Source organism: Lissotriton helveticus, chromosome 9 (genome assembly GCF_964261635.1).
Source record: "Lissotriton helveticus chromosome 9, aLisHel1.1, whole genome shotgun sequence".
Lineage (NCBI taxonomy): Eukaryota > Metazoa > Chordata > Amphibia > Caudata > Salamandridae > Lissotriton > Lissotriton helveticus.
The window spans coordinates 359,690,482-359,706,580 of record NC_136070.1 but is presented as its reverse complement, the minus strand read 5'-3'; the positions used below and the strand labels follow the sequence as shown (position 1 = coordinate 359,706,580).

Sequence of the window (16,099 nt, the reverse complement as noted above, 5' to 3'; positions counted from 1 at the left end):
GTGGGAATAGTAATTTTAACCCCTACGCTATCCAGCGCTTTCCCTACTGTTGCACCCACTGGAGTGGGAATAGTAATTTTAACCCCTACGCTATCCAGCCCTTTCCCTACTGTTGCACCCACTGGAGTGGGAATAGTAATTTTAACCCCTACGCTATCCAGCAATTTCCCTACTGTTGCACTCTTTGGAGTGGGAATAGTAATTTTTACCCCTACGCTATCCAACGTTTTCCCTACAGTTGCACCCACTGGAGTGGGAATAGTAATTTTAACCCCTACGCTATCCAGCGCTTTCCCTACTGTTGCACCCACTGGAGTGGGAATAGTAATTTTAACCCCTACGCTATCCAGCGCTTTCCCTACTGTTGCACCCACTGGAGTGGGAATAGTAATTTTAACCCCTACGCTATCCAGCGCTTTCCCTACTGTGGCACCCACTGGAGTGGGAATAGTAATTTTAACCCCTACGCTATCCAGCTCTTTCCCTACTGTTGCACTCTTTGGAGTGGGAATAGTATTTTTTACCCCTACGCTATCCAACGCTTTCCCTACTGTTGCACCCACTGGAGTGGGAATAGTAATCTTTACCCCTACGCTATCCAGCGCTTTCCCTACTGTTGCACCCACTGGAGTGGGAATAGTAATTTTTACCCCTACGCTATCCAGCGCTTTCCCTAATGTTGCACCCACTGGAGTGGGAATAGTAATTTTAACCCCTACGCTATCCAGCGCTTTCCCTACTGTTGCACCCACTGGAGTGGGAATAGTAATTTTAACCCCTACGCTATCCAGCGCTTTCCCTACTGTTGCACCCACTGGAGTGGGAATAGTAATTTTAACCCCTACGCTATCCAGCCCTTTCCCTACTGTTGCACCCACTGGAGTGGGAATAGTAATTTTAACCCCTACGCTATCCAGCAATTTCCCTACTGTTGCACTCTTTGGAGTGGGAATAGTAATTTTTACCCCTACGCTATCCAACGTTTTCCCTACTGTTGCACCCACTGGAGTGGGAATAGTAATTTTAACCCCTACGCTATCCAACGCTTTTGCTACTGTTGAACTCAGTAGAGTTGTTACAATAAATTTTAACCATTTTGCTATGCTACGGTAAAAATATTATATATGTTTATTTAATAATATGATTTTATATATATATATATGTATTATTTTTGTTATATTTTTTTTAATTAACATTAATTATTTATCAATATTACATTTATTTAATAATTTTAACTAAGTTTATATTAAATATATTTATTATTATATTAGTTTAAACTTAATTTAAAGACATTTAAAAAAAACGATATTTTGACAGTCTATATTTTTGTAACTCGATATTTTTGAGTCGATATTTTAGTACTTACCTGTTTGAAGATAGCCAGTCGATATTTTGTCCCTCGATATTTTTTCCTCGATATTTTTGTATCTCGATATTTTTGTGGTCGATATAATTTCAGTGATCCCAAAAATTAACATCACCATTGGTAGGAGCAAATACATTAAACAGAGAAATCTAAATCTTTTCAATCATCAAGTGAGTAAATAACCATCTGCCTTCATCATCAGACTCTTGAGATATAAGTTTAGCACAAAGTGATTCATGACATAAAGGTATAACGCCATTTCTTTTGCAAATCCCTGGTGAAAAGAAAACATTACCTACCCAACCTTTCTTCATATTTAAAGATTCAGTTTCCGTGAGACTTGATTCTTGAATTAAAGCTATGCTGACATCTAATTTAGCTAAATACAATAGGACATGCTGTCTCTTGATAGGGGAATTTTGGTTTCTAACATTCCAGGAGACAATGTTCGGGGACAGATATCAATCGTATAGGACATATAACAGAATAAACCAGACACAGTATAAAGGATGCATACTATAAAAAAAGAAGAAAAGATAACTGTATTGTGCATAATGACATTAGAAAGTAGTAAGTAAGAAGGAAAAAAGAATAGAGAATGAAGAAAAATTAACAAGAAAGTGTATCCAAAGAATGGTCTAAAGAAAGATATGAGTAAGACTGAAAAGAGAAGAAGTAGAATAAGGAAAAAAAGAAAAAAGAGTAGAACATACTTAAATTCCAAAAGGAGTGGGAGGGAGGGTTGAGACCACATGGAACAGATGACATGTCCGGACCCCGAGGGGAAGGTAGGGGGACCGCAGCACACACAACATGGAAAAAGCAAGGAAAGCCACAAAATGAAGGGGATGATATCTGTAAGGAAATAAAAAGTTGTTAATATATGAAAAACTCCAATAACACAAAGTATATTATAAACCTTTGTAAATGGATACATGGGTATCAGAGTAAAGCATTTAAAATATTGCAAAGTTAAAGTCAATTAAGAAGCAGACTTTGTCGAAATATCCATAATGTCCATCTTGCAAGCATTAAGAAAGCTTGTCAGCTTGACAGGATCCTTGTAGGTAGTTGTGTTATTGTTGTAGGTCACCTTAAACAGATGGGGTGAAAAAGGCAGAAACAGGCTCCAAAGGATCAAAGATTCAACCTACTAGCAAGACATTCTTTGCGCCTGTCTGCTGTGCATGTTGCATAATCTTGAGAGAAGAACAGAGAACTGTCTGGCCATAAGATACGTTTCATGGATCGAACCACAGACAGAACTTTAAGAAGATCAGTGTATTCAAGAAAATATAAAATAACAACTCTTGGCCTTTCGAAGAAGGAACAAGTTTAGACTGGTGGCACGCACTGGGAGTGCGTTGTATGTTAAGAGGAGTACCATCAGGTAGGTTTAAGATCTTTGGGAGAACTCTTTTAAAGAAAGCACTTGCAACAGGACCTTCCAAATCCTCTGGTAAACCGTAAAGGCAGAGGTAGTTTCTTCTACTCCTCTTTTCAAGATCTTCAACCTGCGGCTGAAGGAACCAAGACTTGAGATTGAAGGGTATCTATCTTAAGAGCAGTGGATCCAAATGATGCAATATTTTGTTCAGCGCAAACACAAGGAGATGATGGACGGAGCGCTGAAACCTTTCAGACACTCACCCCCAGTCCCAGTTCTGGGTTGAATCCATCATTGTTCTTTAACTCACTTTGTCACCCCAGTTCAGACCCAGCTACATGCAAATCAGTATTGACCCTGTGAATCATGGGAACAGTTCAGCCTGAACTGCCAAGCCAGTTCTTCCCTGGACCGGAAACAAGTATCCTGGAACTGGTTTTGGGGTAATACCCCACATCAGCCAAGCTAGCTTGAATCCAGTGGCAAAGTGAGCAAGGGCCTCACGTCTGGGCATAATCTGCCAATTTAGGGCGAACAAAGCAAACACAAGGAGATGATGGACAGAGCGCTGAAACTTTTAAGACACTCACCCTCAGTCACAGATCTTGGTTGATTCCATCATTGTTCTTTAGCTCCCTTTGCCACCTCAGTTCAGACCCAGCTATATGCAAATCAGTCTTGACCCTGTGCCTCATGGAAACAGTCCAGCCCAAACTGCCAAGCCAGGTCATCCCTTGACCGGATACAAGCATCCTGGGACCAGTTTCGGGGTAACATCCCTCATCAGCCAGGCTAGCTTGAATCAGTGGCAAAGTGAGTAAGGGATCCACGTCTGGGCATACCCTGCCAACGCAGGGCGAACAAAGCAAACACAAGGAGATGATGGACGGAGCGCTGAAACTTTTCAGACACTCACCCCCATTCACAGATCTGGCTTGAATCCATCATCATCCTTTAGCTCACTTTGCCTCCCCAGTTCTGTCTTCCCTGCGTCTGTGACCACCTATCCAATAGATGTTGTAGCTTAGCGTCAGGTTGATTGTTTTTCACAGGTTTGGTAGATGCTTTTCAGTTGAACTTGGAATAGTGGTCCCATTTAAACTTGATGAAGGAGTGCTTCCGTGTAAGGATACCACTAAATCCTCCATTGTTGCGAGTTGCAAGAAGAATGATGAATTATTTATGAACTTATGAGTAGAGGACGTCTGTGCCGACTTAGATTATTTAAATCTTCCCATATATAAAAGAGAGGACACATCGGGCTATTTGTCAGGTATAAGCTCTGAGAGCAAATGAGCAATTAGTCACAATATTGAAATGCAGTACATCAAGGAGTATTCAGGTGATGAAGTAAGGGAATGGCGGATGACATAGAACGAGATGAACCCAGTCAATTCCATTAAGTAGGCTGTCAGTGTTGTCGGTACAGGGAAATCTCTGGAAAATGACATTTCAGTCACAAAACATAAAAACATTGCCATTTGTGATTTGAAGTGTCATGGTGGTTGTGGAGGCAGCTATTCCCTGAAAATGAGGGTGCAGAGACGTTGAGTCACTCAAAAGAGAAGCTGTTTGGAGAGCCACGCACCGCTGAGAAAAGCCGACATGCAGCGATAGCGGAGAGAGGATAACTCAACAAGATGTTACCTCTGGCATGATTGGTAATTCCGCCACTAGCTTCGTCCACTGGCAGGAAAAGAGAATGACGTACTGCTGACAGTGCCCATTCCATCCCGCGTAGAGTCACTTGTGTGCCACCATTTTACGTGGGTTCAAGCCACACCCTTCGGTTGCACTCATTTTTAACCAGAGATAGCAAGCTAGGATGGCATTTAGAGATAACTTAAACTTACTTTGTGACTAATGCACTGACCAAATCACTTATGAGTACTGATTATATTCTGATTTTGAAGCATTTGACGAGGGCATGTAAATATAAGTGTTGCTCTCTAATGAGTAACTTAGAGGTAAATGAAGTGATCTAGTCACTGGTGAGGATTTGGTTGTGAGGCAGACAATGTAAACTGAGTGCATGGTACGGTTCCCCTGAGGTAGAAGCAGTGCTTAACTTGAGCTGGTGGCTGACGGTGGGGGCAAATAGCACTTAATTTTGCCGACCACTCTTATATTTTCCCATGAGACATTTCCCTCAGAGCAGGGGAGGGACAAAACCAAAAAACAAATGAACGGAGGGAGAGAAAGAAAGAAAAAAATATCACAAGGAAGAAAATAGGAACTTGCAACAGTGAGGTAAAAGGGCAGGGTGTGTCTGGTGGTGGATTAAAGATGTGTATTTAAGACAATCAATCCTTTGTGTATGGCACGTCGACTTTTCATTGCACTGGCTGCGGGCTTCTGTGCAAGGCCAGTGGTATAACACATGCCCCCACAGCCCCCGAGGTATGGGGGGCCCCAAGCTCCAGAAGCCCCCTCAGCACAACACTCTGGCCTGAGAGCTCTTAATTGAGTCTGTAGGTGAGATAACTGGTACACTGTTAGCAGGAAGCCTTTTTGCCAGTTCTGCAGGGTGTGGACAAGAGGAACTTGCTTCTCGGGACATGTTAAACAGGAGGTAGCAGGAGAAATAGAACTGCACAGATAAGTACTAGGCTCAGTAATGTTCTTTACCGAGTGCTAATCAGGGATACAGGAAGGTAGATGACATCCTCCCACTATTTTAGCAGGGTGAACACCATCTACCCTGGCAAGAAGTTAGGCCTCAATTACATATGATGAACTTGTCCCTGTGTACTTCCCCGACACAGAGGCACATTCAGCAGCTCCTGCACATTGCCGGCATTTGTTCCGAGCAGCAACGTGCAGGAGGTGATGTGGCTTATCAGATTTCAGCTGGCCCAAAACAAAGGCAGAATTTAGGGGCCATCAGGCCTATTTTTATTGGAATATCCTGGCTGGGAGCTATCTAGACCCTCATTTCTAGATGCAAATGCAATGAAGGGAAAACAAAAGTGCACAGCTTGTTATCGCTTCACAAGTGCTAAAAAGAAACTATAATTTGGAGGCAGGTTTTTATATTTGTTCAGTGCCTGTATATTAGAGATATGCATGCACTGTAACGATGTCAGATGTATCAGTCCATACAAGTATTTATACGAATAACTATTTAAATACCATTCATATTTTTTATTTCTTACATAGCAGTAACCCTCTTAAATAGCAACATAAAATCAAAGATTGTCACCTGCATATTGCACCATGTACTTTGCAGGATACACATTAAGCCCAAATGCTACTTTAAGGCAAAACTGTGATTAGACCCAAATCTCTCCAGCGTATGCATTAACCACCAGAGATATCTTCCCAAAATTTTTATTCCCTGAAATTTACTGGGCACACAAAAATCCTTGCAGCAGGTGGCTTAAAATCCTTAAGATATTCTGAAATGCATCCTTGAAACCAATTAAGCCAGAACAGATTTACTACCTCATTTTTCCTTGTTGACAATTTCTGTGGCATGGTTTTTAAAAAAATAAGGCTCAGATTTTCTAATGACTCATACTGCCTGAGCGTCAGGAAATGCAAGGCAACACAAGCCCTTAAGTAAAATTTACTAAGTTACGCAAAGCCACTTTAGGTGGCATAGTAAATCTAGATCTCCTATGACCCACATCTTGTATGCGACGAGTTGCTTCTACTGAGCTTGATACCCGTGGGGTTGCAGCATCTACTAAATAGTCTCTCCACCTATGTGCAGAATAACAAATTAGAAGTTAACCTTACAAACATGAAAGTAGTTACATTTACTAAGAAAATTAGAATGCCTGGCACTTGGACTATTGATAGTTCCGGCATATTTACACCTCACAGTACAAATATCTTAGAGTGGTGTTTGACGCTAAAGACACCTTTATTCCGCATATGGAGATACGGAGGCCATGAAGGTGAAGGGTGACTTGCATCACCTTTGTAAGGTCCAATTTTGGGACCCCTACAGAGAGTGATGGCAGCAAAAACATTTACTCACTATAACATATGGCTTAGAAATTGCAGGGGTACTCATAGTACGGCCCGCGGGCCGCCAGCGGCCCGACAAGCCTTCCTTGGTGGCCCACGGAACTTGCAGACATCCTACCTGTCCTTTTTTTAAAAAAAATGAACAGTGTCCGCAAACACTGCCGGTTGCAGTATCGCTCTATGGGGGCCGGGCGATTACAGCGAAGGTCAGAGTGGGGCTGCAGGGGCGCTGAGAAGAGGTGAAATACAACAGACCCCCCAGGATATAGCGGCATGGATTAGCAAATTTAGCGGCACAAAAATGGAAATTTAGCGGCACAAATATGGAGATTTAGCGGCAATTTTGCGGCATTTTATTTGGCCATTTTTCCTACAACAAATACAGATATCTTTGTTTTTTGAGTTAATTAACAACATGAAGCTATGTATATTTGGTTTCTTTACAATGTACACACTTTGGGGCAGATTTACAAGCCCCTTGCGCCCCTTTTACACCACCGTTGCATCACTTTTCTGACGCAGCGGCAGCGCAAAAGATGCACCATGGTGTGGGGTACTTACAACATGACGCATCTGATGCGTCACGTTGTAAAGCCCTGCGCCATTTGTGGCAGGTGTGGGTACCACCTTCTGACCAGTCGTGTTCCTTCCATCTGCAAAGAAGGACGACCGTTCTTAGTTTCATCTTTCATCTATGTGCTCCAGGTTTTTTAAAACTGACTTTCCAGAATATTTATTTGTTTTGTCCAATGGTCCTCCGTACTTCCGAGCGCGCTCCTGCTACTCCATGCCATTGAGTCCGTCAATGTGAAGTGCCTAAAGCTGAGTCGAGAGAGGGTAAATACTGTGATGTCAGCAGGCTGTGAAATGCTGCATGAAAAGCTATCAGTTCTGCTCCCACTGGCATTTTAATGAATGGGCGTCGTAGTATCTCTCTCTCTGCCTCGTTTCCCCTCCCATATCTTCCAAGCTTTCCATCACAGTGTCCACGTTCAGTAGTCTGTGTACTTCCGGCCTGTGACGCGCCATGCCAGGACCTGCTGTCCCGCACTTGTCCCTGCCCCCTCCGTCATTTGTTGTCCTATCCACCGCTGTCCGCATCAGGCGTCTTCCAAAGCCACTAATTATAGAATGCAAACAAAACCTGCACGTGAAGGGCGCCGCCGAGTGAAATTCTCAAACTCCGCCTGACCTGCCTGACATTGGAAATGTCATTCCTCATGCTGGGTCACGCTGACACATTTCCACCGCTACGGCACCTTTTACGGGAAGGAAATGTGAATTTGCGGTGAAAGGGGAAGTTTTAAAAAAAAATTACAACTCGTTCTCTTTAGTACCGACTAAGCCTTGTAACCTTTTAATCATACGTTTACAAAATAACCACAAGGCGCGTAACCTGCGGTCTCTTGCTCAGGTGCCCGGGCCGGGGGTATGCATGAAAGTTCCCTCGGATGCCTTTGTTAAGCCTTGCTCTCCCTCGGATGCCATTGTTAGGCAGGGTTGGGATTGATTGTCTCGGCTGACGTGCCTTCTTTGTAAATGAAGCGGTAGGGGGCACCAGGCCACATCTGTGGTCCCTGGCAGTGGAGGGGGGGGTGGAATTATGGGTATGTTTGCAAAGCAGACACTGTGTTATTAATCAGACCCCCCAGGATATAGCGGCTTTTGGAATAATGCCGCAATTTCTACAAAAGTGCCGATTTCGCGGGCACTTATGTAAAAATCGCGGCATTATTCCAAAAGTGCCGATTTTGCAGCAAATCGCGAAATCCTGGAGGGTCTGAACAAAGCCATATTAACAAGTGAGTGGTCTTTTAAAGACCTGTGAAGCTCTGAAGAAACTGAAAATGTGTGAGTTTCCAATGTCTTTGGGACTTTCCAGTTTAAGGAGTATTTATGTGTCATCTGCATAATTATAGCATGTCAGGTGAAATTTATTGATGAGTGCCAGTAATTACTTCATGTAGATGTTCAAAAGCATGGATGAGATGATAGAGCTATGAGGGACCCCAGCTCTTGTGAAGTACGGTTTGGATGAGAAAGGGGGGGTTATGGATGACATTAGTTCTGTTTTGAAGGTATGAGGTGGTTCAGTGAAGAGCTGTCCCCTCTATGCCAGCTTCCTAGAGTCTTTATATTAGGGTGTCACGGTTAACCATGTCAAAGGTGGCTGAGAGATCAAAGAGAAGTAGTGCAGCAACCCTGTTCTGGTCAACTGTGTTCATAAGATCATCCCAGATGGCAGATTATGTGCCTCTTCCTGGACAGAACCCTGTCTGGAAGTCTGAAAATATGGACTTGTCTTCAATGAATTGTGACATCTGGGCTAATGCTGCTCTTCTATCAGTTTGTCCAGGAAAGGTCCATTTGTAATTAGTCTGTAGTTGTCGGGGTTAAGCAGTTGTAAGTTTGTTTCCTTTAGTAATGCGTGTATGTATTACTTTTTAAGGTGTTTGGGAAATAATTCCCATAGTTAAGGAATTGCGGATGATTCTTACTACCGGTATAGCAGCAAAGGTAGTTAGAAGAATTTTCTTGAAGTTTGTGGTGGACACAGGTCAGAAGGACTGCCGGCAGACCTGCTTGCTTTGACCAGGTCCATAGATTAATTGTGATATTTGTTGGAAGGAATGCAGCGGCAGTTCAAGCCTACCCTTGGAGGGTTGTTTTGGAAAAGGGTCAGTGTTGGTGGTTTTTCTTTGTTTTAAATAGGAGTCCAAAGTGTCTGCTTTGGTTGTGTAATTATTTGTCAGTTTGTCTGTGAAATCTTGGGTAATGGGATGAGCTCCTTCTGGGCAATTTGATTTTCAAAATTCAGTGAGAATTTTATAGAATTCTTTGTTGGGACATTTAGCATTTTGAATTCTGTCTGAATAGTACTTTCTGTCAGGTTTTTGATTACCGACTTGTATATTCGCTTAAGTTTCTTCAGATGAAGTTTGTCTTGATTGGTGTTTGTTTTGAGCCAGGCGCATTGCAGCTTTCTAATCTGCTGTTTAATCTTTTAGCTCTGTATTTCTCCCAGGTTCTTGTTTTCTTTTGTGTTGTTCTGAGAAGCTATCAAAAGCTTTCTGTAGCCACTCATATAGTTCTTGAACTGAATTTATTGTGTCTAGATCTGTATTGGATGTTAGTTGTGTTTCTAAGTTTTCAAAATTGAGTTTGTTCCATGGTTTTAATGTGTTATTTTTTATGTGTAATGGTTTTAATTAACTATGCATTTTATTGATGAACCTGAACCTGAGTAAAGCAAGACAACGCAAGTCACTTGTGATACTCTGCTTTGGGAGACGGTCCATGAGTGGAGTGTGAGTGTTCGCAGACATCCACCCATGGATTTTGGTAAAATCCCATATTTACTAAGACCAATAAAGCTGGGAATGCATCTAAATGGTACCCCTAAAAAGCACGCATTTTTGCACCACGGTGCAAGGGTGCCTGCATTGGCACTAGGCACCACTCAGTGTGCCTGCACAGAGAGTGCAGGAATGCAGCATACCTTTGGCGTATTCCTCCTCCCTCGATTTGACCTTGCGCAGCAAGTTGTCTTGCTGTGTTCACCAAAATGTTAGTAAATCTGGACCCAAATGTATAAATCGAGACCCAGATTTACGAAGATTTCACCTCTGGGTTGCAGCTGTATTTTTGGCACAGACCCAGTGCAAAAATTAGTTTGGGATTTGCAAACCTATGCAAATCTTGATTTGCGTGGCTTGGATTTGTAAAAAAATAAAGCAACACGTAGTGCTGCCTTGCCTTACCTTGCATCAAGTAGACATTTGTGGTGCATTGAATTTCCAGTGCATCCATCCATGTATTTTGATGCAGACTCATAACTAAAACTTATGTGCAGCGTCAGGATTATCCACAGGGGATTCTGGGAGACTGTGCTGGTGAGGAGCAGATAAGCGTTGATAAATTATCTTTTATTGTTTTATTGTCATCATTCGTCATTTCACCCCACCCCACCCTGCCACTCAACCCGGACACCAGCCGCTACTGGTGCAAACCTCTGCCAGTTAGAGACCCTATTTCTAACATTGTTGTCACATAATATAGGCTAGTTCCGGCCTTGCCATCTTAGAGTTGGCCACCTGTAATGCTTCTGTGTGTCAACTGTCCCTTGTGTTCAAAGTGCTGCCGTCCACAGACCAGTATTCTATTGCAACTGCCTCTTGACCTCAGTACATTACAACTATGTATGATATTCACAGCAGCATCAAAGACAACAGTTGTGAGCTATCAAAGAAAGAGAAGTGGAACTACATTTTATAGGAATCAGCCCACAGGCTAAACCGAGATTGCGATGACAGAAAATATATTTACCATCTGACTGACTAAAAGGAATAGTGAATGAATTAGTACTGATTTCTCAGCATAGAAAGCTGTACGAATGTTCCCAAATCACAATACCTCAGAAAACACAATGCAGAGGTGTTAAGTGTGTGATATTATACATTAATTGTTTCCACAGTGGCAGCTGAAAACATTTCTTCCGGAAGCGGCAGTAAACATGGGTTGTCTGTTTGCCAAATGCATCCTCTTAGCCAGCTTGCAGATTCACCCTTTTCTGTGATATATCTTGATTTCTAAATGTACTTAATGATTTCTGCATTAACAATTTTCCAGATGCTAGGTTTGTGGCAATTTCATGAAAGTAATACAATATTCCTTCCACATTGCTAAGGCATGTTTGTTTGTCTCTCTGCAGAAGGGGCCCTGTGGATCTCTTTTTACCAAGGTTCTCCATCTCCACCACTCTGGAGTTAAAAGACATACTTGAAGATTTAGGAATGACTGACATGTTCATCGACCACGCAGATTTTTCGGGAATCACTGGAGAACCGAATTTGAAAGTATCAAACGTAAGATGTTTGAGTGATCAGATTAAATTGCACCCTACTAAACTGCGCATCTCACATTTGCATTTCAAACTACAAATGTCAGGAAAGTTTCATTACACATTGATGTAATAGCTCGCAAGGTTACCATTTTTCAAGCCTGTCTATTTTTTCTAGCAAACTCAGTAAATAATAATGCAACCATGGAGAAGGCTGTGTTCTCAGAGAGCACTCATAAGAGATGAATAATTGATGAAGTAATGACCAATCAAGACTAAAAGAAGTAGGCTGGGAATGAATGGGGCTCCCTAAGGAGACAGTGGCCCTGAAGGATCCCCAGTGACTACTACAACAGCCCAAATGGTTTAGTTTTGCTTTAAAAAGGGAATTGAATTCCTTTTTATATTGATCCAAATTAATCATAACGCTATGCACAACATGATCTCAAGCCACTAACCTAAGATACCAGGGGTGCGGGAAATTTACATAATTTGCTTTAGCATAATTACACAAAACTTTTGAAAAACTACATGAAATTACTCGTAACTACGTAAACAGCAAATAATTTTTTTTTTATTTCAAATCTTTTTTATTGAAGATTGAAAAATGAAAGAAAAAACAATACATTAAGTCTTCCAATACAAAGATTAATACAATAGTGGTAATAAATGACGCTTACCCGTAACAAAATGAAAATAGGAATAAAGAAATAAGAATAAGAAATAAGAAATAAGAAATAAGAAGTAAGAAAGAAGGACAAGTGTATCAGTGCATCAATGACAATCGGTCAGCGGGAGCATGAGTCATTTTACAGGCTACAGTAGACTATACAATAATATATACAATATACATACAAACGTTGGAGCATATGGATTCATATAGAGTCAATGGAGCATATGTGAATAATCAACATTTATAAGGCGGTATCACGGAGGTTCAAAGTGAGAAGATGACGCATCCAGTGAGGTCCACAGCTTTTTGTTAGAAGGCTTCCATGTAGCTGATTGTAGCGCTGGATTGTCCGCCCCTCTCAAGAAGGAGAGCCATTCTAGCCAGATCTTAAAGTTGACCAGTAAAATTCTTCCATTTACAAAGTATAACCTTGCATGCTAGCGTCAACATAATATCTAACAATTGCCGGTCGTGTATGTCAGGCAGTTGCATGTCTAATGGACCTAAAATGACATATAAAAATTCCTGGGCCGGTGTAATTCCAAATATCTGATGAATATAAGCAAATACTTTCCCCCAAAATGTTTTTAGTAGGGGACAATCAAAAAACATATGTGCCAGATCCCCAGGTGCCGCCTGGCAATTCCAGCAATCTGGCGTATCTTTTAGATGGCCTTTGAACAACTTCTGAGGGGTCCAGAACACCCTGTTCAGCAACATGTATTTTGTTTGACAGAGGATCGGGGAGACCTTATTTGATAGTGCAGTGTTGTGTATCACTTCTCAGTCTATCATTATTCCTGTCAAATTAGGTTCCGATTCCCATTTGCCTTCCGTTAGTTTATGGGGTTTCTTAGGCATAGGGAGGAGCAATTTATAGACTCTGGAGACAAAATGGTCAGCATGGTACAGTATCGGCAAATGCTTCATAAGCCAGGGTGGATCAGTAGTAAGGGTACGCTTAGAGATGACGGATTTCAGTTTCAGGAATTGATAAAATTCTATGGGTGGTAAATTAAATGTCTTTTGCAGAGTTGAGAACGGAATGGGCAGAGCATCTACATAGAGGTCTTTTACCATATGTATACCACTTCTAGCCCACAAATCCCAGTAGAGGGTTCTGCCATCTAACCGGAACATAGGGTTATGCCATAACGATACGAGGGTGGATTTCTTGAATACTGGGTTAGTTTTATGAGATTGGTCCAGCCTAAGGAGGGCTCGTCTGGTATTCAGTAGGATATATTTGGAGTGAGGTAAATGCACCAAATCCATGCTAAGGAGGGCTGGAAGGGGTGCATGTGCAATTATCGATTTTTTAATAGATATCCATAATGGCGTATAAGATGGAGAGTCAACTAGCCAAAGAGCCCCTTGTTTGCAAAGGAAAGCCGTCTGATAGTTCCTGAACGAGGGAAGGCCCAGGCCACCTTTCTCCTTTGCCAGCTGCAGCTTGTTCAATGATATCCTGGCTTTTTTCCCTCGCCACAGGAACTCCCCAAACAGCTTATCCACTTTCTTGACAAATTTGTCTGTAAAAGTCATTGGGAGCATGCTGGCCAGGTAATTGACCAGAGGCATGCACATCATTTTAAGTGTTTCAGCCCTACCCCACCAGGACAAAAACTTGGGCGACCAGCTATCCTATAATGTGGAAATCTTTTTTAAAACTAGCTCCTCATTCACCTTCAGGGTTGTTATTAAATCTTTCTCAAAATCCAGACCCAGATATTTAAAAGCTTTTGGTTGCCAAGTGAGACCAGATGCACCAAGTATTTCTTTATTTCCGATGTTATTTAAAAGCTTGACCTCTGTTTTGTCCTTATTCAGCTTGTACCCTGAAACCTTAGAATACTCTTCAATCGTGGCCATTAATGCCGGAATAGCCTCGTCAGCCCTCTCGGTCATAATGAGCACGTCATCTGCGTAGGCAGTTAATTTTACAGTGTAGTCGTTAAACGACACCCCAGCAATGGCCGCATTATTCCGTATATGGTGTAGGAAGGGCTCTATCGCCAGTAAAAATAAAGATGGAGACAATGGACATCCCTGTCTTGTTCCTTGTTTCAGGCAAAAGGATGAGGAAAAGGAGCCCCCTGCTCTAACCTTAGCCGTGGTCTCGGCATACAGGGCCATTACAAGTTTAATGAATGTTGTACCTAAATTGAATTTGTGTAAGACCGCCTCAAGAAAGGCCCAATCAACCTTATCAAAGGCTTTCTCAGCGTCCAACGTGATTGCCACTGTGGGGGTATGCAGGAGTTTTGCTTTTTCCAATACATGGGCTAATACTCTGGTGTTATCGCTTGACAGTCTGTGTTTTAAGAAGCCCGCTTGAGATGGATGTATTAGGGTAGGGAGGACTTTTTGTAGCCGGGCTGATAGAATCATAGCCAGTAACTTACAATCTAGATTAATCAGGGAAATCGGCCTATCATTTTTTGGCAATGATGGATCTTTGCCATCCTTAGGGAGGACCGCGATAATCGCCTCCGCTAGAGTGCCTTTTACCTCACCTGTTTCTGTGATTTCCTTGAAAAGGTTTAAAAGAGGTTCTATTAGGTCCGGTGCGAAAGTTTTGTAGAATTTAGCCGTAAAGCCATCAGGGCCCGGTGCTTTTCCACATTTCAGACCCTTGATTGCCTTGTCTACCTCACTAGCCGAGATCGGTTCATTTAGGCTACGTTGTTCCTCTGATGATAATGTTGGCAAGTCACATTCTTGTAAATAATCCTGAACCTTACTCTCGTCAACCAATTCGTTTTTAGCATATAGTCGCTCATAAAAATCTTTAAAAACCTCAGCTATTTCATGGGGGTCAGAGTGGCCTATTCCTGCAGGATCTTTTATAACATTAATAGAATTTTTCTGAACCTTGAATTTTAGATAAGCGGCTAGGCTTTTGCCTGCTTTGTTAGATAGTTTAAATTTCCGCCTCCTGTCCAACCATACCCCCGCTCTTTCACTCACCAATTTGTTGTATTCATATTTATTATTAGTCATAGTGTTAAGTGTCTCCCGATCCCTGGACAATTGATGTCTCTTTTCTAGGTCCGCTATTTCTCTTTCTAGTGTTTCTAATTTTGCATTGTAATCTTTGTTCATTGCTGAACGTATCTTGATGCATACTCTCCTTAGTGTGCTTTTCAGGGCTTCCCAGCGAACGAGGTCTGAAGTGTCCCCCCTCACATTTATTTCTAGATACGCCTGAATGGCAGTTTGAACGGCAACCCTATTCTGTTCTTTATTTAGGATTTCTTCAATAAGTCTCCATGATGTTTGTTTAGGGGAGGGTTTAATGTTACTGATGCAAAGGGAAATGCATGAGTGGTCCGATAGGACTCTAGGCTCTATGGATGTGTCTTCTATCCTTGGTACCCCATTTTGTGTGATAAAAATGTAATCAATGCGGGAGTACGAATCATGTGGGGAGGAGTAAAATGTGTAGTCCCTGCCAGTTGGATTTTGTATTCTCCATGCGTCAACCAAGTTAAAGCGCTGACATAGTTTAATGAATGCACTATGTGATTTATTCGGCCTGAAGGTGCACTTCGAGTCCCTGTCTAGGGCAGGGTCGAATAGGAGGTTAAAGTCTCCTCCAACTAAGTGAACTGCCGTATCGGGTACGGTTGCAAGATGCTTCACTAGTTTCTGCCAGAAGTTTAGATCATTAGTGTTAGGTGCGTAAATATTCGTGACATAAAATTCCGTATTATCCCTGGCGAGCTTAGCTGTGACCCAACGTCCCTTCTCGTCTGTCTCTGAGGACAATAACTCTATTTTTGATTTTTTCGCCAACAGTATCAGTACCCCATTCTTCTTACCTAGGGCACTTGAACCCACAACCTCCGAGTAAAA

At 42.0% G+C, this 16,099-nt stretch overlaps 1 protein-coding gene across 1 annotated transcript in view; it reads left to right on the top strand.

Annotated features, from left to right (window-relative positions):
* LOC144781329 (alpha-1-antitrypsin-like) overlaps nt 1–16,099 on the top strand; it is a 112,907-nt gene that overhangs the window by 39,344 nt on the left and 57,464 nt on the right. Inside the window, exon 5 of the mRNA XM_078660104.1 lies at nt 11,440–11,593. Coding sequence (XP_078516230.1) covers nt 11,440–11,593 — 154 coding nt within the window. The remainder of the gene's footprint in view (nt 1–11,439; nt 11,594–16,099) is intronic.